The sequence below is a fragment of the Nicotiana tabacum genome, chromosome 1 (genome assembly GCF_000715075.1).
Source record: "Nicotiana tabacum cultivar K326 chromosome 1, ASM71507v2, whole genome shotgun sequence".
Taxonomy (NCBI): domain Eukaryota; kingdom Viridiplantae; phylum Streptophyta; class Magnoliopsida; order Solanales; family Solanaceae; genus Nicotiana; species Nicotiana tabacum.
In genome coordinates, this window is record NC_134080.1 from 217598567 (window position 1) to 217626031 (window position 27465).

Genomic DNA, 27465 nt, shown 5'->3' on the forward strand with positions numbered 1-27465 from the left:
TCAGAAAAAGAAACGAAGGATAACAAGGTTTCACACTTTATTGAATAACAAGTATGAAAAGAACTGTTCATTAGAACCATTTCGTTTTATTGAATTATGGGATAACAAGGTTTCACACTTTATTGAACACAATAAAAAGGAATCTGGATTACAACCCTGGAATAATCCAGAAAATAAAAAGGAAAATTAGAGCCAACTACCAGGACTCCCTCCGAGTAGGAAGAGGAGTAGCTATCCAATTGTTGACCTTGGCCTTAGGACCCACAAACTGTATGTCTGCCTTATTGGAACCCTCTCCAGCTTCTATCATGTTGACATCTGCGAACATTCTTTCAAAGCCCTCATTCAAATCTCCACCTGGCCCGATCAGAGGTCCGAGAGCTTCCGGGACCGGCAACTTTCTGCACCCTGCTTTGACGAATGATCTAGACATGCGTGGGATTGGCTTAGGAAGGACCCAGACTCTTTTCTTCAATTTGCGGGCCCGTTTTACATCTGCTGCGGTAGGTTTTAATCCCAACCCAAAAGTATCCAAGTTCTTAGGCAATGAAACTGGCTGGATCATTCCCTGCAGATCAATCCCCAGACCTTTCCCTAGTACAAACCCACTGTTCAACATCTCTGAGGCTATCATGAAGGTTGCAGCTGTGATTCTGGGAAATGGAAGGCTCCCACCCTCAAGAATTTTGTCTACTGAGACTGCGTCGAAAACCTGATAAACCCATGGGCCCTTGTCATCGTCGGTTTCTATGAAGGGCACAATAGCATCACTGACGGCATGTGTGCCGTCATCCCCGTGTACCACAATCTCTTGTCTATCCCATTCAAATTTGACCATTTGATGTAGTGTAAAAGGCACTGCTTTAGCTGCGTGGATCCAGGGTCGTCCCAACAAAAAATTGTACGACACCGCCACATTTATCACTTGAAATTCCATGGTGAACTCGACTGGACCAGTGGTAAATTCCAGTACGATATCACCCACTGTGTCAGTACCGCCCCCATCAAAACCTCGGATGCAGACGCTGTTCTTGTGGATCTTGTCATCAGCAACCTTTAGTTTGTTCAGAGTGGCCAAAGGACAAATATTGGCACTTGACCCATTATCAATTAGCGCTTGAGTGACCACCGATTCTTTGCATTTTACCGTCAGGTAGAGTGCTCTATTGTGTTCAGTACCCTCTACCGGTAACTCATCGTCAGAGAATGTCACTCGGTTTACTTCGAAGATCTTGTGTGCTATTTTCTCCAAATGGTTCACTGAGAGCTTGTCCGGGACATAAGCTTCGTTCAGAATCTTCATTAAGGCCTGACAATGATTGATTGAATGGATTAACAAAGATAGCAACGAAATCTGGGCCGGGGTCTTCCTCAGCTGCTCTATAATTGAGTAGTCATGTGCCTTCATCTTCTTTTAAAACTCCTCTGCTTCTTCCTCTATTACTGGCTTCTTTATTGTTACAGGATTGACCCTTCTTAATTCTGCGGGAACAAAACACCTTCCCGAACGAGTTAACCCCTAGGCCTCACATACTTCTTCCACAACCTCCTTCCCCTTATGCATCACTACCACTTGACTGTAGCTCCATGGCACAAATTTCTCATTTGTTATCGGCAACTGCATTACTGGACTGATAACAACTGGTTCCACGTGGACCCCCTTCACCACCAACACTAGTTTGCTTGATACTCCCTGCAGCACTTCCCTGACTGACTCTGGCTTCTTCGCAGCAACAGACGAACCTTTCCCCACTACCACAAATGGCTTATCATCTGCCTTTCCCAACCATACCACTGCCTTTCCACTGGTCGAATGTTTGTTTAGACTGGCACGAATCATCATTACCGTTTTGTAAGGGTGTTTTAAGTTTCCCTCCTTCATGCACTATCTCGATCATGTGGGCCTCATGGTGCACTGGTAACGGGTTTTCATTGATGTTGGGTGCCTATGGTGCCTGAACCTCGATCCTATTTGTATCAATAAGATCTTGTATGGCAGTCTTCAATTTCCAACACTTCTCAGTATTATGCCCCGGAGCTCCTAAACAATATTCACAACTTACTAAATGGTCCAGATTTCTGGGAAGGGGATTTGGCAATTTGGGTTCAACAGGACTTAATAAGCCTATCTGCCTCAACTTGTGAAACAGAGTAGTATAGGTTTCTCCCAACGGAGTGAATGTTCTCGGCTTCTGCATCCTTTCATTCCTAAAAGCCTGATTTCCACGGAAGCTTGGCCATGAAGGATTCCTGTATGCTCTCGATGGTGGATATGTGTTTTGTGGAGGTGTATATGTGTGTTGTGGAGGTGGATATGTATATTGGGGAGCTGGTGCACGCCATTGCGAATGAGCCGGAGGCTAGGTGTAAGTTTGGGTGTGATGGACGGAGAAATGGGGCTCTTGTGGTGGATAATATGGTTGTGGAGGGTTGTATGGATTGTGTGGATAGTTTGGGTAATGGGGTCTGGTTTGATAGCGAGAGGCTGGACCTCTTAACCTTGACCAAGTACCTGCTTCAACTGTTGCGACCTCCTCTCTCTTCTTTTTCCCGAGTGCACCTCCAGTGCCGCTTTGGATAGCCTGAGTTGTGGCCTTGATCGCCGAATAACTCATTATCTTGTTGGACCTGAGTACCTCTTCCACCATGCCGCCCATTTTTACTACTTCATTGAAAGATTTACCAACCGACGTCACCAGGTGACCAAAGTAGGTTGGCTCCAACGTTTGTAAGAAGTAGTCCACCATTTCACCTTCCCTCATTGGTGGATCAACTCATGCCGCTTGTTCTCTCCAACGGAATCCAAATTCCCTGAATCTATCTCCCGGCTTTTTCTCAAGTTTTAAGACGGTCGAGGACGATCTCAAGGTTATACTGGAAAGGACCTGCAAATGCTTGTGCTAGATCATCCCAGGTATACCACCTGCTAGGATCCTGCCTCGTGTACATTCTAATGCGGACCCGCTTAAACTTTGACCGAAATAATCAATCAGCAACTCATCCTTTCCACTTGCCCCTCTCATCTTACTGTAGAAACCTCGTAGATGTGCCATGGGATCACCATGTCCCTCATATAAGTCAAACTTTAGCATCTTAAAACCTGTCGGCAATTGAACATCGGGGAAGGGACACAGATCTTTTTAGGCCACACTAACTTGGCTACCCAATCCATGCATATTCCTGAAGGATTGCTCCGGGCTTTTCACTTTACGGAGCACTTCTTCCTGCTCCGGATTCGTAGCTGGCCTATTAGTTTCTGTAGGGAACTGAAGGTGATGGGTGTAAGTGTATGGATCAGGTGATTTGAAGGTGAGTTCAGGAGGATAGTATTGATTGTCTTGAACCTGAAACACTGGTTCATCAGGTGATTTTTGCAATGTGGCGGGTGGAGGTGCCACAAAAATAGGAATAGCTGGTGGATGAGGGTTTTGTTTGGGTGGTGGAGCTTGGGGATTATAGGAAGTTTCCCCTTGATAGTATTGGGCAATGGGGAAGCTCGTTGATGGACCAGTGGAAGGGTGTTCCGGAGCCCGAGCCGATGAAAGGGTAGGAGTAGGGGGAAGCATTGGTGGTGTTTATCCTTTAGCCCAGGCTAGGTGCATCCCAGCAATCTCTTGTCTCAACCTGTCCACTTCCTCCTTCATCATTTGCATCTCCATTTTTTCTTCCTCAACACTTTTGTCCGAACTAGACATACTTTCCGGATGGGCCCTTTTGATCTTGTGTGGTAATGGTAATCTGCCAGAACGTTCTAATGAGCTAACTGTTTTAAAATCTCTTTCTCTGGTATAAACAACAAACTTGTTAGCGTTAGAGCTTAACACATATTGCAATTTCACATTGGGGAATGCAATGTTCCTAAGTAGTTTAACCATTTCTAACATTTTTACTTTGACTGCATGCGTCATTCCGGCTTATGTCCTTTCTTTATTCACTTTGCCTCTTCTTTTTATCTTTTAGTGGTGGTCTAATATTATGTAGATTTCCTACGTATCATGTCCCCGCATGAATCAGACCGGGCGTAGTTCTTCCATAAGTAAAATAAAGACACAATTTTGCATTCTATTACCAAAATATGCTATTACAAGCTATTATTTGAAAAAGAACCAAACGAAATACAGACTCCATACTATTAACATTGTTTGATATGAAAAGAGAACAAAGGGGTAGACAACAGACTCTTAAAACAAACAAGTGCAGACTTGAACTAGGGATACATCAAAGCCTTGAATTTTGGTGCCCGCGAGGCATCGTTCGGCCTTTCTGCGGGTTTTGGTGCCAGGCCTCTTTGCAAGCTTTTTAATTCCTCCATGATCCGGTGGACATAACCCATGACTGAGGCAAAAAGGATATCACGGGGCATTTCTTCACATGCTAGGCACTTCGTGGTGATGTAACGCCCAATCTCATTGATCCTACCCCTGATTCTATCCCTTTCTATGCACAACTATTCTATTCGTTGATTCTTTAGTCCCAATACTCGAGTGTTGTCAATGAGCTGATATTGTAACCTCTCCATTTGTTATTCCATTCGGGCTATTGAATCATAGCGGCGTTCCCTGTCTGTTCTAGCATCTCGGTCTTGTTTAAGGACCCGATTACTGAGAGTGGAATTTATTTCTCTTAATATTGTAACGCTCCCTTCATAATCCCTTCTCACTTGCCATATGTGCTTTTTTCGTGCTGCTGTACCTTTTGCCCATCTGGCCCGTATTCTTGCTATGCTAGCCTTGGATCTTTCCAAATCTTTTCGGCTTTCAGTGACCTGATTCCTTAACCCTACTATCAACCTTTTATCGGCCCGGCTTCTCCGTTGGTTATCGGCGTCCATTTTCATCTTCCGGATCTGAGCTTTGAGGATCTCGCTTTTCTGGCTAGTTTGTTCTTTTCTCCTTCGTCGGCAGCAACCTGCACTTTGTTCTCAAATTTCAGATCCTTAATCTGTTGTTTCAACTTGCCTATTTCGGCAAGATATTCCCGCTCTTTGGCCAACCCATCCCAATGCTCTTGTGAGGACTTGGCAAATTCTTGAAGGTGAGGTCTTTTAGCCGGCCTTCCAGACGACGTTTCCCCTTTGTACCAAGCCTGATATCCGGGTGAAACTTCCCCCTTACCTGATTCAATACACAAGTATTTGCCTCTAAGTATTGACATTGGCTCCAAATCTGGCGGACCCTTGCTTCAGGAAACTGGCCATCGGAACTGATCTCAATCACCTGGGTGCTTAGATCCTCATCTTTCGGCACTATCTGACACCTCCCAAGTTGCCTCAAAACCCGATACGGCGCATAAGGTTGAATGCTCTTAAGTCCCATCAAGAAAAAATGGGGCCTAGCTGCTGGCATGTATATGACTTCGTCGATCGGTAACCATCCCAGCGTCCACTGTATTTGACTGGCGTTGAGGGTCCGGAAATATGAGGTCCATACCGAGACTCCTTCAGGTAGGCGGACCTCATTAATTCTGGTGTAGAACTCCTATATGCAGGTCTTTTTAGAAGATCCATGGCTCAGGAACTGGGCTCGGTGACATAGGTGTTCGGTCATCCATATTTGCAATAACAAGTTACACCCTTCAAAAAAGTTCCCTCTAGCTTTGCAGGCCGTGAGAGCTCGGAACATATCAGATACAATCATGGGCGCAAGCGTGCTATCCTTTTGAGTGAGCAAAGTACTGATGACCCCAGCTATCTTTATGTCAATATTCCCGTCTTTTATTGGGAACACTAAAAGCCCTAAGAAGGTTATCATGAAAGCAACCCGTCTATGTTCATCCCACTTTCGATGGTTACTTTTGCTGCACAACTTGTTTTCTGGCTTGTCGAATCCTCCTATGTGGCCGTATCTTTGATATATGAAGCTTAGAGTGCAAAAACCTTTTGCCAAATCAGGGTTATGGATTGTTATGACTATCTTTAACGAGTCCAAAAACCGGTGCACTGCTACGGCTCTTGGAGCAACCAGGTATTTATGCCTTAACGGAACCTCAGCACTGCCGATATACCCTACTATTTCTTCTAAAGTTGGGGTGAGTTCGAAGTCCGAGAAGTGGAAGACATTGTGCGCAGGGTCCCAGTAAGGGACCAGTGCCCTTATAATATCCCCTCGAGGCTTGATACCCAACAAACTTGTGAGACCTTTCAGATGTCTCTTGATTTCGTCATGCCCTTCTTTGCCTAAATCATTCCACCATAGCCGCAACTGGAGGGGGATTTTATTCATGATTGAAAAAGGTTCATTTTGAGTCGTGCTCATTCTGCACATTTATTAATATGATTAAACAAAAAAAAAATTATTTGACTCAAAACGATTTGATCATTTTTTAAAAAAAATAGATCTTCCGAACACGACATTTCAGCACTTCAGGGACGAAGATTTTAAGGTTGTGCGAGTTAACCAATCAATAATAAAAATAAAAAATGACAGAAGTGGCCGTTTATACAAAGTCAGCTTTTCGGTGTTCGTTTTGGGAACATTCGGCTATTTTTGATAAAAACGGCATCACCCGACTTTTATGACGAAAAATTAAAATTTTGACACTTTTTTTGGCTATTTTTGCAAAATGGGCGATTGGACCCGACGAGGGTTGCCTACGTATCTCACGCCCTGTGAGAATCAAACAGGCGTAGTTCGCCCATAAACTGAACTTTGTAAACAATATTCCTTTCTTTCCCAATAAATCAAACTAAAAAAAATTCAAAATTTTGGCAGGGTTTTGACACTACTTGGCCATTGTTTTTTTTCTTTTTCTTTTTTTTTTTTAAAAAATAAGTAGTTATCTCCCTACACTGCTATATACTCTTTTATTTCTCTTTTTTTTCACAATTTTTTTTTAAAAATTCCCGATTTCAGAAGTCGGTCAGCATGCAGATCTGAAGCAAATAAATGTGCAAAACAAACAAGATGCAGCAGGATGGTCTTTTTCATTTCAGGCTGCTTCTCCTAGACGGACCCAACCCCTGTGTTGAGTCCCCTAAGCCAAATGCAACATGATGCAAATAAGCGTTCCTACTAGGGATCCGGCATGAAGTCAAGTTATTCTAGGTTCAACCTGGGTATATGTTCTAGACAGTGTACCCGAGCGGACAACTCGAGTTGAGGAAGGAGCTCCTTTCCGGGAACCAAAAGGTCAGCCGACTTAGAAACTTTCCGAGCCTCTTTTATTTAGGGTATGACACTAACAGAATAGGGAGTCTCAACCAGTAAGCACATCCCCGGAGGTAAGAAGAGAATGGTTTCGCCACAGTTTATATGTACAGTTCAAATAATATCAAAGCAATAATAAGCAGCATTTTGCATATTAAGCTAAAATATGTAATAAGATCAAATAACAAATAAAACCAAATATAACAATTCATCTAAGCTTGAATTCTGAACTCTGAACCAGAGATTCTGGGTTCGTTCCCCAACAGAGTCGCCAGAGCTGTCACACCTCCTTTTTCCTACCCCGTAAGGGTGTAAGAGAGTTTTTCCAATTAAAGGACAATCGAAATGGGATTTGTTTATTTAATTCAGAGTCGTCACTTGGGAGATTTGTGGTGTCCCAAGTCACCGATTGAATCCCGAATCGAGGAAAATATTCGACTTTCCAAATGAAGTCTGCGAACCCGAAATTCCAAGTAAGGAATTCTGTTGACCCGAGGGAGGTATTAGGCACCCCCGGATCCCGTGGTTCTAGCATGGTCGCTTAAACTGTTGTAATGGCTAGATATCTGATCTTAATACATATTATAATTCATGTGCTTTTATCAACTTTAAACAACTTTTATTATTATAGAATTGCAACGTCGTGAAAATGCGTTTCGAACCACGTTGCAATCAATGCACCCGTGGTTGTTGACACATTTTGACTCCGTTGAGATTTGGATTTGGGTCGCATAAATGCACACCCGATTTTAAGAAGGTAAGATTATTAAGCACGCACCTAAAGAGACTATCGTGTTATTATTTTTGGGAAAAAGGCCATGAAATTCGCTAAGCGACCGATCCCGAGTTCTAAGTAATTAATATATATACATTTGTGAGGGCCCCACAATTTGTAATTTTTTTTTTGCAAGGCACGTCTCATTTATTTTAAAGGGTAATCCTAAAGTGACTATGTTCTGCTAATTAAGTTCGTCTCTAAAGATGAAAGAGAAAAAGTCCTAATTAATTACATGCTTAATCGGGCCGTGGTTTATTATTTACCAACTTACGACCATTGTTGACGAAAAATAAACATCACAAAAATTGAAATTGTAAATAAAGTACAAAATTGACAAGTAGTATTTTTCAAAAGAAACTAAACGTCTTATAACTATCCTAAGCCCATTTTGTTAAATGAACAAACCATGAGTATTAACTACCTAAAAATATTGGCAACTAGAATTAACTTTAATAGCTAATGCTCTTTCGAGAAAATATTGAACTTCAATATTAACTCATTTTGTACTCGACTCATGCCTATTGGATTAATGTTCTTAGCCTTGCTATATGGATTCACTCTTCAGATATGCTAAACCTGCTAATTCTACAAGTTAAGGGTCCCTATGTTTGCCTAAATTTGCGGGTCTTTATTACTTAAAGATTCAACAATTACAAAATTGCGAATTATTTCTATTCTAATGTCCGCGAGTTCATAGCTAGATTTTTGTTAACCAACCAATATTAAATTGATATCCTACATGGATTAATTGCCAAAATAATTCCGAACTAAGGTATTTGATAATACGCATTAACAAAACTGACATTATTTAACTATGAAACTCACGCGAGACTTAAAAGTTCAAAAACCTACATCTTACTCAAATTGAACACACATATTATACTAATTGATGCTCATGCCTTTTCAAGGAATTCAGTTCCACAATCTAATGTTACTTATCAATTATTGCTAATAAAATGATCTTATAAAATAAACAGTCCTACTTATACAAATATCTAACATTCATTTAACATAAAACACATAATTAAGGTCTATCTAAGATACAAAACATGCTAAAATTCTGCCATCTCATTTCATCTTCAAAATGTACATCAAAATGGTTTGTAGAAGTGTACCTGGTATGGACACAAGAAGAAAAGAGGAAGGTTAGTGCAGAAACACAGCAGTAGCATATACAACAACACAACAGTACAACAACAACCAATAAACCCAAGAAATACTAAACTGAAACCCAGCAGTACCAAAACTAAACACAGACAGATGCAATGAAACAGTAGTTTTCTGTTTTGTCAAATACTCAAAGAAAGCAGCCTGAAACTCTTAGCAAAAGTTCAGCCTTAACACTCTAACTCTAACTCTTAATACAAGAGTTTTGATTTTTCTGAATATTAGAGTTCTTTGTTCCAGCCCTTTTTTTTTTCTTGTATTTCTTCTCCTCCAAAATCAGTCCCCAAAATCCCTTTTTATACAACCTGCCCTTTCTTTCCACTTGCTGCCCGACCCCCCTCTTTCTTTTTTAAAACAGAATCTGCACTAAAATCTGATTTTTTTTTTCACTTTTAATCCCACTAAGGCCAACTTTTCCTGATTATCAGCACCCCCATTCTCTTTTGTTCCCCATTAGTGTATTAATTAATACCCCCATTAACAAAGCACTAATCAATAAATTATAATCCTAACTATTTCATTCCTAAATCACCCTTGAAAACCCTTTGATATTACTGACTTCTTAACACAATTTCAACTATATTAAAACTTTTAATTATAAAATCTGTTCAAACTAACAGTTATCTAAAATTAATTCTGGCTAACAACTATAACCAAACTTATTGATAGTTAAATGACTAAGGTCGAATCCCAATTGAAAAAAAACTTAACTGAATTTAAATCAACACATATAACTCAACAGAATTATTTAAACTAAAATTGAAACATTGAATCAATATGCACATGAATGCAGGTTCATTGTCAGCCTACTGACAATGCCCTGAAGCTCAGTGTTCACAGATCAAGCATACATACCAAACATTTTATGAGCTTATAGGTTTACAAACAAGAACGAATAAATCGACGAGAACTAATTAACCGATTATCTATAATAATTGATAACAATCATCCTGAAAACAGTCAATCAGGCAATTTCAATCAGTATTGCCAAGAACAGAGGTTTATAATAAAATGACTAATCGACAAAACCTATTTGAATTGATTATGCAGCCTACAAAAAAGAACAGAAACAAATTCGACCAAATAAAAGGGTCTGAAGGAGAAGGAAAGAGAAATCAACAAACTGAAAAAATAAATATAACAATGCTAAACACATAAACAGACACCTAAAACATCAGAAAAATAGAAATAAAAGAAAAAGGAAAAAGGAAAAATACCTTATATAGAACAAAGAACAGACGGACTTGAATCGACTCTGATTTGAACTTCTTTTGAGGTCAAACGGACCTTAATTGAGAACACTTCGACTAAGGTCAGTTAAACACCCAAAACCTCAAAAAATTCGGACAGAAAACAGTTTTGTTTTTTCCTAGGGTTTTGTTTGTTTCGATTTGGGGTTCGAGTGTTTCTAGCCAGATTCGAAGGGAACCAATGGTGGTTTAGGGGTGAGGGAGGCCTGGGGGTCACCTGGTATGAATTTGGAACGAATCTGGGTAAGTTCATGTTTGGCTCGAATCTTCAAATGAAGATTCGAGAAGCTCTGAGATGATTCGAGCCAAACGGTTTGAGGATTTGTGTAGGGGGTGGCTGGAAGGTAACAGGGTGTTAGTTTGGTGATCATCGGAGACGGTTGGGTTTTCAGGCCAACCTTTGATTTAAGATTCGAAGAGTTGGGACCTGATTCAAGGGGAGTTATGGTGATGGTTGGAAAGAGGAGGTCGAGGTGATTCAGGGGTGTTAAGGTCGTGGCCGGTAGGGTAGTTACCGCCGGATTTCAGGCGAGAGGGAGCTAGGGCGGCTAGGGTTTGGGGGGGGCATCGTCTTAGGGACGATGATGAACATGAAGACGATGGGGGTTTGGTTTGGGGGGGTTGGGGTAGGATATTTAGTTTATATAGAGGAGGGGTGGTCTGATCTTGGCCGTTGGATCAATCACGATCCACGACCTGGATTAATTCACTTAAAGGGGACACCGTTTGGTTTAAGTTGGGGAATGGGTCGGCCTGGGGGTGAAGTGGATCGGGTCGTGTTGAGGCCTTGAGGTTGTTAGATCAAAGAAAATGGATGGCTCAGATTGATCAATTGAAACGGTGTCGTTTCACTATGCAGGGGCTGAACTGGATCGTTCGATCCAGTTTGATCAACGACTCAGATTTGAGACGCCAATACGGCGTCGTTTGGATTAATTGCAGGTGGACTGGATTTGACCGGGTCTTTTGGAATGTTTGGGCCTGATTTTTGGGTCTAAATTTCTGGCCCAGATCTGATTGGCCATATATTTTAACTCTTTTCATTTTCTTCTTTTAATTAACAATTCCTAATTAAATTGTAAAAATATTAAAAAAAAATAACACTACACAAATATTTATTAATATTTACAACAATTAACACACAAATTAAAACCTTAAAACAAAATCACACAATGATAACAGATAAAATAAAACGCATATTTTTGTGATTTTCTTTTTTAGAGCAAACTGACGGTTTTTATTAATTCCTAAATGCATAATTAAATCCTAATTATGCATACAACATGTATTTTTATATTTTTGTTTTCGTATTTTTCAATAAACTACAACAAGGTAAACATTTACGGACAAAACACAAATAATTATCCAAAAATGCCATGTAAATCCTAAAAAAAAATTGTACATCAAGAGAATTTTGTTTTATTTTTTGATTTCTTTTTGGAGTAGTTTTCGTGAAGCAAAAATCATGTGTTCACAACGTCCACATCCATTGATACCTTCACGTAATGATTTTGTCTTCTTTCAAACTTATTACATATTGCTACCATATCTCTCAAGGGAATGAGAATGAAGCAAATTCAATGGGATGAATTTCAAATTCTTTGCCCACAATCATACATGAATTTGATTATGGCAAGGGATAGAAATTTTACCACTTTGAGTAGTTATAATTTCTTTCAAACTCCATTAGAGTTACAATCAAAATTTATCGTCTTTGCTTGTATTTAAAATCAAATTATAGAATGTCAAGAATTTAAAAGAGAAAATAAAGTAAAATACTTACCTTTAATCCAGAATTTAACCATGAAGGAAGTTCATAGAACAATTGACAATCACTATGGTCAACCCCAAAGCTTCTATTCAATTGGTTAGAGTCTCGTGTTGATAGCGTGTTATAAAACAATAAAAGAAGAAGAATATTGCAGATAAAAGCATAGAGAGATGATTCTTATTGATTTGGAGTGAGTTACAATGGAATATGACCCCTCTATTTATAGGGAAAAAGTGATTTAGGTACCAAATAACAAGCCCTAAAATATCTCTAAATATAGACATTCATCTTAAATACAATTCTATTTATAACAGAGGGGTATTTTTAAATTTGAGTTGCAAGTTGTATTGTATTTTTCTTGAATTTTCCTCCGAGAATTTTGTTATATAAGATTCAACGTAACTTATCAAAACTGTAAATATCTAATTCTGTTTCAAAGATTAAAATAATTGCAAATTATTCTTTACAAAAAGATAATTCTTTTCAATATAATTTGCCTCGGTAGTTTTTCAAGTTCATCTTCTAAATTTTGTTTTGTAAAAAATTAAATCTTGATAACAAACTTATATATTTAAATTTTACGTCATTGAGTTGGACTAAAAATGTAAATCGAATAATTGAGTTAAGTTTTTCTTATTTCCGGCAGTTCGCTACTCCAATAGGCGACTATTGATTAATAACCTTTCTTGATTTTTTTCGGTCCTGTTATTATTTAGAAGGACAAATAAATTTACGTATTGTATACGGGCAAACTCGGTCTCGTGGTACACCTCGGTCTCCGACATAGTAAGCCAAACTCGAGATATGATAGCAGGGGGCCGAGACCAAGGTAGAGGTCTGATGAATTTGGAGTCCGAACCATAACACCCACCCTCGAGGATATTGGGCTCGTGATTCGGGATCGGTCCTAGCCGTGATATCCGTGACCGACCGAATATCACAACAGAGATATCAGCATGTATCGATAAGAAATCGACAATCAATTAATTATGAGATTTTTACCTTTTATAGAGTTGTACTTGATGCACGACTTCCCTACTATATAAAAGGGGGTATGATAACTGGTAAAGTACATTATAACATGCATTCCAAACCAATATATTATAATTTTCTCTGTCATTAGCTCTTTCTCTTGTTCATTTGTGCTGGCCGTGGTGAGCCCGGACCGAGGTCGATTGTTTCACTGAGACTGAAACTATATCACTCGCGTGGTTTGAATTATTTCTGTCTTTATATATTCTCTATTTACTTCATTAATTGCTTTGTGTCGAATTATACTACGTATTCTTAAAATCACTTACAAATTTAATTGTTATCCGATTTTAAGAGTTAACACATATGACCAAATTTGAGGCAGTCACCCACTCACATAAATTTCAAAATTACATATTACGTGTAATACTGTCGATCAAACTTTGCCTTAGTTATGCAGCGGTTATATTTTTTCAGGTGGCCATGCAAACACTATATTATTTAATACGTAAATTTATAGTGAGGTTAATTATGGCAATAGTTAGGAGTGGCAAAGGGGCGAAGCGGGACGGATATAGACGGGTCAAAAAGGGTAATGCAAAAAACGATTAAATTATCCGTCCTGACTCATATTTAATAAGGATAAAAAACAGGTTAACCGGCAAATAATATGAACATCCATATTATCCATGACTTCTTGAATATGTTCAATTTTGAGAGAATTACTAGTTTCCCGAACTTGAGGAACCCCTAATTTGAGGTTTTACAAATGTAAACATTAAACTCATTAGTTATCCAATGGTTATCCATTTTTTAAGTGGATCAAATGATTCTTTTTCATATTTGACCCATTTTTAAAAAGTTCATTATCCAACCTATTTTTGAATAGATAATATGAGTGAATAATTATTTTCTTTTAATCATTTTACCACCGCTAAGCAATACCAACCAAACGACCCTAAGTAGGTGTTTGGACATAAAAAATGTGAGATTTCCCTGCAAGCTTTTTCTCAAAAAAAAAAAAAAAAAAAATCTAAATCTGTAACATTCATCTTGGTCTTACATCAAGTTGGAGCCAAATATACCATCTTTTGAGGTATGGAACTTTTACAATAAATACAAATACAAAATTGTTAGTGTACCTTTTCCCTTCTGCCTTGAACAATCCTTTTTTGTAGGAATGGTTAAGGGAGTGGCTACAAATACAGACAGATAACACATTAATGGAGAGTTGAAGAAAGTACAACAACTAGAATTCACAAGGACAGTCTTCTAAGAAGTAGCAGCCACTGCTTCTGTTGTTTTTTCCTTCTCTTTGACAGCTCTCTTCCAGTTCTCTGCACTATCAATAATTTCCCCGGTTTTTACGAGGTACCTGACCCTTTTTCCGTTGTCGAGTGTTTTATGACCCACCCGACTGGCTACCTTCTGCTCTTTCGAGTAAAGCATCACGTTCGAGCTGTGAATAGGAGCTTCAATCTGAAAGCACCAGACTAAAAAAGTTACTTTCTCATTAAGACTGATTAGTTTATGTTAGCCATATCCATAATAAAAGAGAATGACAACAAGTATGCCTCAGTCCTGAATACGTTGGAGCCATAACAACAGAGAAACATGAGATTAACTTTTAGGAAAATTAGATACAGTGAGAAGGAAAGAAATTGAAAACCTTGATTATTTGGCCCGGTTCATTCTCATCTCTACTCTTCACATGCTTGGTTTTCAAGTTTATCTCACTTACGACGACTTTGCTGTTGTGCTTGATAATCTCAGTGATCTCTCCAACCTTACCTTTATCGTGGCCGGATATCACTTTTACTGTATCTCCCAATTTCACATGCATTTTGTGTAGCACCGGGAGGCTGTTTGGCTTACACTTCTTCCGTTCCCATCGCTTAAGCTGCAGAAGAAATGAAAATGAAGATTGCTTTTACACAGTAAAGTTCTTGTCATGGAAAATCTTCTCTTTGAGTTATACAAGAAGTTCATAACCTAACAACAGAAAAAGACCAGAAAAAGATCTAAGGTACCAACCTTGGCAACAATGGTAGCTGGACTTTGTATTGATTTGACCTGCAAAGTATCATTTGAAGACTGTCATCAATTAAACAAAAAAGCATCCTGTTGCAGTTTGACACGTGAAAAAGACAAGTCACGTAAAGCAGGATGATAAAAGAGGACCAATAAATAGTTGCATAGGGAGCATCAACCTTACGACAGCATGTCCATACTCTGAAGAGGAAATTCTGATATCGATATTAGGCATTTTATTCAACAACAACAACCCAGTAAAATTACACAAGTGGTGTACGAGGAGGGTAGAGTGTACGCAGACCTTCCCTACCCCGGGTGAGTAGAGAGGTTGTTTCCTAAAGACTCTCGGCTCAAGAAGACGAGAATAGACAATAGAATCCGTGACAACAACAGAAACAAGAAACATAATATTAGCATCGTAAGAGACAGAAGAAAAGCAATAACAATAACAAGAAATGATGCCACAATACTACGAAAAAATGGAAAAATAGGGTGGACACAACATAAACCACTTAACCACTAGCAGTCCAAGACAAAACACTATCAGACGAGCCCCACCCCCGGTACAAAGTGATATTAGGCATTTTATTCATCTTTCAAAATAAGAGTACAATGGATTTGAGGGAGGATCGAGGAGTACCTAACTCCCTGATAAGAACTGAGAGGTAGCTAAAGTTATCTTCGATACAAAAGATGAGTTGAATGCCATTGGCACTCGTATACATAGGGCAAAAACCATGAGATATTAGCTATTCAACTATGCCAAAATTCCTCTCATTATGATGCAAATTCTGGAGTATCAATTTTCCCACTGAATATGTTCCCGTCAACTACTCATTCAGATTTATTAAAATAATGATACTAGTTAGTAGTAATTAGTAAAGCAACTTTATCAGCATTTCTGGTACTGCGTATCAGCTCAAGTATCTACCAGCAACTTTCCGCATTTCAAGAGGCAAACCAGAAAGGTTGAAGAATGTTGCATCTTTCAGCAGAAGAAGTAAGTGACTATAGGAGAGTCAACACTATTTGAAGATGAAAGGAGAGAATTTATTGTAGGGCAATTAGATGTCTTTACATGTTAACAAATGCAGCTATATTGCTATCAACAAGCTACTTGTCCAGTTATGTTGAACAACAGAGAGATTAAAATCGGAACTTAAAGCATTCAGAGCCTCTAAAATGATCAAGAATTTGGCCAAACTTAGCACCCTAGAAGAGTAATTCCATATCTACAGCCTACAGGTAGAAATCCATTCTTCAACAGCACATTTTCCTCTTAATTAAGTCGATACAAGTAAGACCGAAGCAAAGACAGTTCATTTTGAAACTCGCAAACAAAAGCATTAAAACATATAGCACGAACCACATTAACAGATTAACCCCAAGATGTGGTATGGCAGCCGCACCACGTCAACTTAAACTTTATATTAATTGAGCAATTTAACATATGCACGCGCACACACATACTAATTCTGTACCCACTATCACATAGTAGTTACGAGTCCAGTGGTATTGCCCACCCACTGACTAACAATATTGGATCTAGATATGCACTAATCTCTTCCATAGCCTAGTTAGTGTTTTTTGGTACGACGGAAAATATTTCTACAAGGGAAATGTTTTCAAGTGTTTCCTATCCTTGAAATGACTAATGTAAACATGGGCGGAAGTCGTTCTTCTTTATACACACACACATATATATTAGATAATGGAGAAATCCGCTATTTCCAGCTTCAAATAATGCATTTGTTTCTTGACCTGTTTCCGCTTAAATATCAGATTTCATTTGCTAGTCAGGATTGAACCCACGATGTTCATGGTCAAACCAAATCTTTGATGATCATTTTCCTTCTATAAAAATTTCAACTCTCAACTGATCTCACACATTCTAATAAACAGCTGGACAATGTTATTAACTACTCATTAAAATCACCAAAACATAACCTTCATACACTATGCTAGACCGTGTAAAATAAATGTATGGCCGACCTTTATACCCATAACCCAATCACCAGAAAAATATTTCCTAAGAAAAATATTTTCATGCAAAACATCTTCCTCCACACCAAATGCACCTTAGTTTTAGAGTTTTTGCCCCCATAGGTCTCCTATCATCTACTTCCGCCTTCTCAATTTACGTGGCATTGTTTGACCAGGCAGTGGGCACAGAACTAAAGAAAGAAAGACATATTTTTAAAACTCGTGGTCTAAAATAAGTCATCGATGTTTGTGTAGCTATTACTCATCTCGTTAAAAGAAAAATAAAAATTTAAAATTAAATTATTTTTAGATATAGAAAGGTGTGTTATTTTTCAGACAAACTATAAAGGAAAGTGCACCATATAAATTGGTACTTCATTTTTTCTTTCCCCTCAGCCATTGAGCGCTTGGGAGGGAGGGGGGAGGGTGTTTACCAATTGCAAGAATATGGTGGTCATAAATTATTGTTATGTTGTTTCTTTACTGGGTCAGTCGGGATAATTCCAGCAAAATAACATGTACCAGGTCTTATGAGAATTAAGCAACCATTAACACAAATGTACACAGCAGATTACTTGACGAACCTAATGAGAAATCAAAAGTTAAAAGAAATATTTAATAGGAGCCTATATCAATGGACAACAGTAAGTAAAAAAATGAAGGAATTGTAAAAGAGTAGTAAATAAAGCATAGTACCAGAGGAGGGCAGAGAGTAGGAGAAAAAGGTTGGCCAAAGAATGAGTTGGAGGAGATCGAAAGAGATGTAAACGAGCTCTGCAGAGCTGCCATTTGCTTCACAGAAGAAAGCTTTCACAATAGACAATAGAGGGGAAGACGATAGAGTTGGAAGCAGCAGTTTTCTACAGTAATTTCTTTGTTTGGATCTGGAATCTGCCAATCCAATTTTATTGGACCTTGGACGGGTTGACCCGGCCCAAGTTTTAGCTTCCATGTTGCCAAAATAATTCAAGAAATTCTTTTTTCAATTTTTTTGCAAAATACAATGGCCGACCGACCAAAACTAATTTTATTCACTAGCCAAAATATATATGAAATATTTCATATTTAAATGTTAATTCATTGGGCATTTTGATACAATCAAATAGAAAGCCCCAATGTTGAAGATTTGTCTATCAATAATGAAAATTACAGTAAAAATAGCACAGTATAGCCAGTTTTCGGACTGGTCATTCAAAAATAGCCAGCGTTTACGAAATCAATGAAAAATAGCTAATATTTTGCTGCAACAAAGACCGGTCCAGCATAATATACTGGAGTTCAGTGCACTTGTGTATGAACTCCAACATATTATGTTTGACTGGTATACTTTGCTGACTCCAGTATAATATACTGGAGACTAGAGCACTAGTGCTCCAAACTTCAGTATATTATACTGGACAATTATACTTGCTGGAACTCCATCATATTATGCTGGAGTTCAAGCATACTTATCCTGGAACTCCAGTATAATATAGTGGCGTATTTTTCGGGTTTTGAACAATGTTTTCGCTCAGATTTATCTTTACATGAAAAGTGGCTAAATTTCGATTACTTTTGAAACTGGACTATTTTTGAATGACTAATTATAAATCTGGCTATTTTTTAATTTCTCCCAAAATTACATTAGTAGGAATGTAAGTGTCTCTCGATTAGATTTAAAAATATACACTTCTCTTTTTTTCTTTTTTCTTCTTTTTTGGAAGAGAATATTCCATATTACTCCTGTAGACAATAAATTACGTTGAGAAAATAAAATTAGGCCGAAAAATACCGCAAGAATCGTAGTATTTTATTTCAAATATTATGAGTGTACAATTTCTATGAATCATCTGATTCTACTTTTCAACAGTAAATAAATTCAAGGGCCTTTGAGCTTGATCTTGAATCTATATTTGTTGCCACGAACGATGATCTTGTTCTTGAGCTTGAGCTTGATTGCTTGAACTTGACCTTGATTTGTTCTTCGTTCTTGAGCTTGAACCTGATTTGTTATTCGTTCTTGAGCTTGAACTTAATTGCTTGAAGCTTGAAACTTGTAGAGAAATTTGCGGCGTTTGATCCACGAGTTCTCTCTTGCTTCTTGTTATAATTTCTAGTGTCTTTTTTGGGTTATGGAGACTCTATTTATAGTTGTGGAAGGGAGGAGTTGTGATAAGAACAAACTCTTTCCGACCAATCAAATTGAAGTGTGACATGGCCGCATCTGATTGGCCAGAACATGTCACTTGCACACGTGGCACGATTTTATTAGCCCTTTAATTTGATTTGGCATGTCTAGTCATTTTAACATGTGGCACGATCCCGTTGGCTCTTCCGTTTGACTTGTTGTGCCATGTCATATGACACGTGGCACCAAACTGGGCCTCTAGGAAGATGTCATCTTGGGCTTAATAAAGTGGGCTCATTACTTTAGCAGTTTAGCCCAATTAAACGGGTTAGCCCAATGGATTAATCCATATATATTGGACTCATATAATTAATTCAATTATATTAGCCCATAATATTTATTTGGACCAAAATATATTTATTTGAGATTAAATCCAAATTTCTAATGGATTTAAATATAATAAAATTTTAATTGCCTACAACTCCCTCCATATCATTTTATATGAACTAATCTTATGATATATGTTTTGCGCGTGTGCATTATCTCAATACGAAAGAATTTTAAAATATTATATTTGACTGATAAAATAAAAGTTAATTTTTCCTAAAATTATTAATCTTCATACAAGTTTTCAATCATCAGTCAATATATTCAACTAAAAAAATTATTTTAATTGTTAATCCAATCGCTTTGAATTCATAAGTTATCATGCTTCTTTTCAATTTCAGCAGTCACAAATAATCCTTCAAAACTTAATAATTCTTTTGATTTTGTTTGTTGAAAAGATATTCCCTTATTCTAACAGGATTAACAAATTGATAGAAAATAATAATTTTGTTTCAAGAATAAAATGCAATTTATTTATTTTTTAATTAATAATAAATATTATATGAATTATTTTCAACTGATCAGAAAAAGAATAAATTATTGTAACTCATTGTATAATCAAATTACATAAATTATACGAAGAAAAGGAGTTCTAAAAAAGAAAAAGAAAATAAACAATACTAAACCTAAAACATTTTAAATAAAAAAAGAAGCTCGTCAAGGACTCTTAAACAAAACAATTTACAACAAAAAGATCATTATATGATTTTTCATATCAAAGTCCTAAATATTAGGTTATTAATTAAATGATTGTCCCTAAATATTAGAAAAATAATTAATGACTATTCCTACATATTAGGAAATAACTAAAATTACTACTCTGTCCAATATAAAATATACTCTTAAAGGGGAGGTGCCCTGGTGATGGATGCTATAACGCATCATACTCAAGGGGAAGTGTCATGGTGCATGCTATTTGCTGATGACATAGTCCTAATCGACGAGACACGACGCGGCGTCAGCGAGAGGTTAGAGGTTTGGAGACATGCCCTTGAGTCCAAAGGTTTCAGGTTGAGCAGGACGAAGACGGAATACCTTGAGTGCAAATTTGGGGCAGAGCTGACGAAAACGGGAGTGGAAGTGAGGCTTGATTCTCAAGTCATCCCTAAGAAGGGTAGTTTCAAGTACCTCAGGTCGTTTATTCAGGGGACCGGGGAGATCGACGAGGATGTCACACACCGTATAGGGGTGGGGTGGATGAAATGGAGGTTAGCGACGGGAGTTCTGTGTGACAAGAAAGTGCCACCGTTACTGAAAGGTAAATTTTATAGGGCATTGGTTAGGCCTGCTATGTTGTATAGGACCGAGTATTGGCCGGTGAAGATCTCACACATCCAGAGGATGAAAGTTGCAGAGATGAGGATGTTTAGGTGGATGTGCGGGCATACAAGGAAGGATAAGATTAGAAATGTAGATATTCGAGAGAAGGTGGGTGTGGCCCCCATGGAGGATAAGATGCGGGAAACAAGACTCAGATGGTTCGGGCACATTCAGAGGAGGAACACTGATGCACCGGTGAGAAGGTGTGAGCGACTGCTGTGGTGGGTACGAGGAGAGGTAGAGGGAGACCTAAGAAGTATTGGGGAGAGGTGATCAGGCAGGATATGGCGCGACTTAGGGTTACTGAGGACATGACCCTAAACAGGGAATTATGGAGATCGAGCATTAAGGTTGTAGGTTAGGGGAAATTGTGATTTCTTTTTTTTACAGCGCACTAGAGTGAGACTAGCCAGTTAGGAATTAGTCTTAGGATGCTATTGATCAGCTACTGATGATGGGCTTTATCTGCTGTTTATTAGTATACCGTACATCTTTCTCGTATTTCCTATATCTCTTATATTGCTGTTACTTTGTTATTTTATGGTATTTATATTATGTTATGGATTTTATGGTATTTTATGTTATTTTATTATGAGTCTATTGATAGTACTAATATAGCGTCTCTTGTTGCCTTCTTGAGCCGAGGGACTCCTGGAAACAACCTCTTTGCCCCTCGGGATAGAGGTAAGGTCTGCGTACATATTACCCTCCCCAGGCCCCACTTGTGGGATTACACTGGGTTGTTGTTGTTGTCTTAAAGGGTGAAAAAGGCGATCAACATTTCGATAAGGGCCTTTGTGCTTTTAATATAGTATAGATATAGATAGATATAGATATAGATATAGATAGATAGATATAGATTAACTTTTGGAACTCAGGTCTTAGATATAGTATGACTTTTGTGACTAAAAAATCATATCGCTGAGGGTAAAATGAGAAATTTAAACTTAAAGTATATCCAAATATAGTAATTTTCCAAATATGATACTTTCCAAGTATATTAACAAGTAGCAGTAGTTTAAGTCGTATAAAATTGCCCTTCTTCTGTCTATTTTATTTAGTTTATTGTCGAGGTCCTACCTCAACAATTTGGGACTGTCATAGCCCGTTTGGCCAAACTTCTAAAATTAGCTTATTTTGAAAAGTATTTTTTCAAAAGTACTTTTTTAAAAAAGTGCTTTTAGCGAGAAACAATTTGTGTTTGACTAATTAATTTGAAAAACACTTTTGAGCAATGATTAGTGTTTGACCAAGCTTTTGAAAAGTGCTTCTAAGTGTATTTTTCTCAAAAGTGCTTCTCAGAAAAATACTTTTGGAGAGAAACTACTTTTTTCTGCTTCTCCAAAACTGCTTCTGCTTCTTCTCAAAAGCACTTTTTTTTTCTTCCAAAAGCTTGGTTAAACACCTCAATTTTTTGCCAAACAGGCTATGAAACGTAATTATTTTTATTGTATTTTTGAAGTCCCTGTCTAGTCTCTCTCAACATTTTGTTTTTTCCTTGCTTTTAGTTGTATAGTTCCATTATCTGAAATTCCGCGAACAAGTCTGGATTAGTCAAGTCTCAAAGTGAGTTTCGAAATACCGAGTGGAAAACAAGAAATTAATCGCCATATAAAACATTTTAACCTATATTCCATACATCACAATGTATCTTACGCGTTTAAGTATATGAGGTCGCATCGTTTTACACTTAATAAGAGAAGTGGAGAAGGAAGTGAGGCTTAGCAAGTTTTATATGGCGACTAATTTCTTGTTTTCCACTCGGTATTTCGAAACTCTATACCGATAGCAAAGCCAAGTCGCCGTCTATAGGTGAAGGGACAAAGTCCATTATGGATTTTTCAGAAGTGTCATAGATCCACAATTCACTACTTATTAAACAAATATTCTCAATAAGTTTATCCATATATACTTAATATAGTTTTGGAGTATTTTTTTTTCCTTTTCATTTTTACAAATATTACAGCCCTTGCATTAATACAGATAGGGAGAGAGAACATAATGGAAATTGAAGAGAAATGAAAAAAGAAAAAAGAAAAAAAAAACTTTACACGATATACAGAGTTTAAATTTACAAAACAAAAGAGAGCAGGAGGGTAATTTGGATTAGTCCCAACTCCCAATATCACATCAAGAAAGGAGTGGGAGCAAATGCTGGACCCATTGCAGAAAAGCAAGCTATCCTGTAGAACAGGAAAAAAAAAACAATTAAACCATAAACCAATTACAACAACAACAAACTCAGTTTGATCCCAACGTGCGGGATCTGGGGAGGGTAGTCTGTACGCAAACCTTATCCCTACCTAAAGCAGGTAGAGAGGCTGTTTCCAATAGACCTAAACCATAAACTAATTATGAGACCAAAACACAAAAAAGTGACAAAAGAGGGTTGCTCAAGTAGTGAGCACCCTCGACCTTCAATTATGAGTTTATGGGTTTGGAAAGTAACCAAAAGGGGTTGCTCAAGCGGTAAACAGTAAACACCCTCCACCTTCAATTCTGAGGTTACGGGTTTGAGTCACAAGGAAGTAAAGTCAAAAACAAGGAGCTCCTGGGCAAAGGTAACAAAATAACACGAAGAAGCATGCAGAAATGTCTAGTGTCAATGTTGTAATTCAATATCCGAAATTCATTGGTGCGATTAATTTTCTTTCGTACCGAATGAACCCACCAAGGAACAATACATTCTTTATTATGATACTTTCTGTATTTTAATTTATATGAAGTAGTTTGACTTGACACAAAATTTAAGAGGAAATTTTTGAAACTTTTAAACATTTGAATAAACATTTTTATTAAGAATTTATACTAACTGAGTAATAATTTTACGTAGCTTTTACATATATAAAATTTCTTTAGGAAAATTTGATAAATCTAACAGGAATGGTATCTAATTTCACAATACTTGGACCTTGTAGCTTAAGCGCTGAGACGAAGGAAGTAGTTTTTATGACCAAGCGAACATGTATATTTATCCGTATAAACAGTAATTAATAAACAAATTTAAAAGAAAAAATATGCGTAAAAGGAAAACGAAAAGAAATTCTGAATCCGAATTTTCAAAGAGGAAGCAAGATTTAGCCAAATGGAAGCGAATTAGTTCAACAAAAAAAAAAGCGGGATCTTATTGTGTGTATATATATATATATATACACACATATATTTCAATATGATATTTAGTTGAATTCACATAGCCAAATAGAGGCGGATCCATTTTAAGCTTTATAGCTTTAACCATTGAGGTTCTTGCTTGAATTTATTGTATTTTTTAAATTATAGGTTTATATCTACATATTTGTGGACTTTTAAACAAATTTTTTCTTCGCATAAAAAAATACTGGAATGAGATGAACTTGATGTCGTAACGCTATTGATCTGTTATGCACACAGTGGCAGATCCACAGTATTGACTACGGGCAGTCGGGCACATTGCCCAGATCCTGTATATCTATATATATATATAATAAGATATTTCTAAAATCTCTATAAATATTCTGCGAATCCAATTATTATTGTAGGAACCCATAAATTTTAAATCATTATTGTGCCTCAGTTAATCCAATAATTTTTGCTTAGACTTCGTATTTGTATTAAGAAATTTATTAAATATGTATAAATACTTAATTGCGAACTAAGACGAACTATGAATTCTATGACGAATTCAGAACCCACAAACTTTAAATCCTGAGCCCGACTTTGTGTCTGGCCCCTTTAGTTTCATATTGCAAGATCAAAAGCTTTTTCTACATTACTAAACTCAATACATAAAATGAAACGAGGGAGTACCTGACTTTATCGCGATGATGATGACGAGAAGCAGTTGCGCTCTTCTTCAGATTCCTGTTGGAATTAACAGCCATTCTTGTAGGGAAAGCATCATGATCCTCTGATATAGACGAAAGAGACGGTTTCCAATCAGGAAATGAACCAGCCGATCTCGCTTTCACTCGTCTCCCTTGCTTCCTCCTTTTATACATAATATTATTATTATTATTATTATTATCAGACGACGTTTCAGCAGCTGCAGGTACAAGAGGTCCCATCTCCTCTGCTTCAACCTGTCGCACACGATATGAAGAACAGCCACAGCAGGCCACCAATTCAACAAAAAACTTCATATTTACCGGGTATGTAACGTATATATAGTCGCTTTTAGAAAAATAAAGATTGCACGAAAGGCGTTTGATAAAATGTCTGTGATAGAAGTGGTTTGATCTCTCTCTATCTATACATATAAACTATCGCGTTAAGAAAAATAAAGATTGTACGAAAGGTGTTTGATAAAATGGGTGATAGAAGTGGTTTGTTATTCTCTAGATATATAACTAATGTTAGGATAAGAGAGTCGCGTTTAGAAAAATAAATATTGTATGAAAGGTGTTTGATAAAATGTCTATGATAGAATTTTTTTTTTTCTATCTATGCATCTCTGTTTTTCTCCGACTCTCTACAGCTCTCTTTCTCTCTATCTCTTTCTGCCTATGCTGGATCTTGAAGCTCTTTGTTGTAGATTGGGGTAAGAGGTTTTGCGAGCAGTACGGACAGTGGAAACATTATTGTCCTTTATTGTTTTCGAGTTTGACGTTTTATCCATTCCCAAAAAGACTTATCCACCTATGGTGTAAATTTGTCTACAATCACAAAATTGAGGTGAGAATGTATATTAATTAATTATGATTTGGTGATAACTATGTATATGACCGGAATCAGCCCTTCGGTTACGAGTTCGATTGAATCCAATAGTTTTGGTCTAAACTTTTTATTTGTCTTAAGAAATTCATTGAATATGTACAAATTATTAATTTAGAACCTAATAATATAAAAAAATTAGAATCCTGTATGCATAAACTTTAAATCCGACTTCCACCTCTTATGAGTCCGGAACCAAAGTAACGCACAATTCGACTCGAGCAACAAAAATAGTGACAAATTAAAATTCAAGCTTTTAATGTAATCTGTACTTGGCTTTACTTTTTGTTGATATTACTGTGTTTGTGGGCCTAATGTGCTAATTGCTGCTCATTTACCGCTTTGATATTAGGGAAATTTTCATAAAGCACTATCTTTTAGTAGTAATTAGCCATCTATAGATACCATTTGCTATATTACGGATTATAGATACCTTTTCTGTGGTTATAAGATGTATTTGATATATTTATTTATTGTATTATGAATACAGTAGCAAAAATAGGCGTGAATCAAGGAAGTCCAGCTAATCAGTTGTTGTATTCGAGTGTATTCGACTGTATTCATGGAGTGAAACATGGGATTACAGCTGGACAAATTATTGTATTCGACTGTATTCACGGCGTGAAATAGGGGATTACACTGTTTTTAAAATGGAAAATGAATCAATTAACATAATAGACTCCTAATATAACTCAACAAACCCAATTATAACACACAAATTTTGTATTTTTTAGTTATAAAAAAGATTCTCAACCGAAAAATACCCCAAAAACGTAGCAATCTTCAGAGAAATTATATAATACATCTGAATAAATAAATTATGTTAATTAAAAAAACATATGAATACATTCATGGTATATAGCGAGACAGTGAATACAATGAAATACATAGAATACAGCGGGATACATTGAAATACAATGAGAAAAAAAGATAGTGAATACAATGAAATACATGGAATACAACGAGATATATTGAATTACAATGGGAAAAAAGACAATGAATACAATGAAATACATGAAAATACAGTGTGATATGTTGAAAATATATTGAAATATATTAATAGGAAATCAAGTTGCTCAACCCTAAAATCAGTCTTCTTTGTTCAAGAACAAACCCTAATTTCCGGCGAATCCACCGTCGAGCAAAAACCCTGAATCTCAAAGTTCCCACGCCGTCGTCGATCCGAGGCTTCATCTCCTTTGGATTTGTCCCCATGGCATTGGAGAGTTCAGTACCCGAAATCCCATAGAGTCCGATAAGGTACCCGAAAGTTGATTTGTGGGTCTGGATTTGGATGACGAGATTGAAAGTCCATTGACACTTAAAGACTTCAAACACACAAAACATGGATAAACAAACGAAACAAGTAAACTATTAAGATTGACACAGAATGAGCGGGATACATTCAGTACTCGAGTATTCGATGGAAGGAGGAGGAGAGCGGAAATTTTAATGGGATGGGGAAAGAGAATGAGATGTATCAAAGTAGAAAGAGAAAGAAAATAGTGTACCTGAATAGCGTATTTAGTGGCTTAGGGCTAAGAGGTAACCAAAATTAAATATTTTGCTATAAACCTTAAAAGGTATCTATAGAATATAATTTTTTTAAATGACATTTATTTAAAATAAATAAAGTGTTAACCTTTGCTATAGGAGGTAAAAATTTCTTATAGGTCTCACCTTTGTCTACAGTGGCCAAGCCACATGGTCTTAAGGGTGATCAACTCTCGTCGAAAAATTACATTGTGTATATAGGTAAAACATTACATTTTAGATGTATATAACACATATTGAACACCCTTTGCCGAGAATTTTTTAACTTTTTTAAAATTTGAATACCCTTGGAGAAATTTCTAGCTTCG

The 27465-nt window shown here is 37.1% G+C and overlaps 2 protein-coding genes across 2 annotated transcripts; both read right to left on the reverse strand.

Moving 5' to 3' along the window:
- Positions 1-14087: 14087 nt before the first annotated feature.
- Positions 14088-17980, reverse strand: LOC107770861 (large ribosomal subunit protein uL24c-like). Its single transcript, XM_075257068.1, has 4 exons — positions 17797-17980; positions 15118-15156; positions 14753-14983; positions 14088-14562 (listed from the first exon to the last, which is right to left on the reverse strand). Exons 1-4 carry the CDS (start codon positions 17887-17889, stop codon positions 14356-14358), a joined length of 570 nt encoding a protein of 189 aa, XP_075113169.1. The 5' UTR covers positions 17890-17980; the 3' UTR covers positions 14088-14355.
- A 4820-nt stretch (positions 17981-22800) lies between these two features.
- On the reverse strand, positions 22801-25655 carry LOC107770808 (uncharacterized). Its single transcript, XM_016590142.2, has 2 exons — positions 24701-25655; positions 22801-23097 (listed from the first exon to the last, which is right to left on the reverse strand). Exons 1-2 carry the CDS (start codon positions 25030-25032, stop codon positions 23040-23042), a joined length of 390 nt encoding a protein of 129 aa, XP_016445628.2. The 5' UTR covers positions 25033-25655; the 3' UTR covers positions 22801-23039.
- Positions 25656-27465: the final 1810 nt, after the last annotated feature.

What these genes read in the sequence shown, in the direction of transcription:
- LOC107770808 (XM_016590142.2), bottom strand. Translation starts at nt 25,032, where the DNA reads ATGAAGTTTTTTGTTGAATTGGTGGCCTGCTGTGGCTGTTCTTCATAT. An exon ending in CATCATCGCGATAAAGTCAG is followed by an intron (nt 23,098 to 24,700) that starts GTACTCCCTCGT and finishes CCTGTTCTACAG; the next exon opens with GATAGCTTGCTTTTCTGCAA.
- LOC107770861 (XM_075257068.1), bottom strand. Translation starts at nt 17,889, where the DNA reads ATGGCAGCTCTGCAGAGCTCGTTTACATCTCTTTCGATCTCCTCCAAC. An exon ending in CAGCTACCATTGTTGCCAAG is followed by an intron (nt 14,984 to 15,117) that starts GTTGGTACCTTA and finishes TTTCTTCTGCAG; the next exon opens with CTTAAGCGATGGGAACGGAA. An exon ending in AACCGGGCCAAATAATCAAG is followed by an intron (nt 14,563 to 14,752) that starts GTTTTCAATTTC and finishes TGGTGCTTTCAG; the next exon opens with ATTGAAGCTCCTATTCACAG.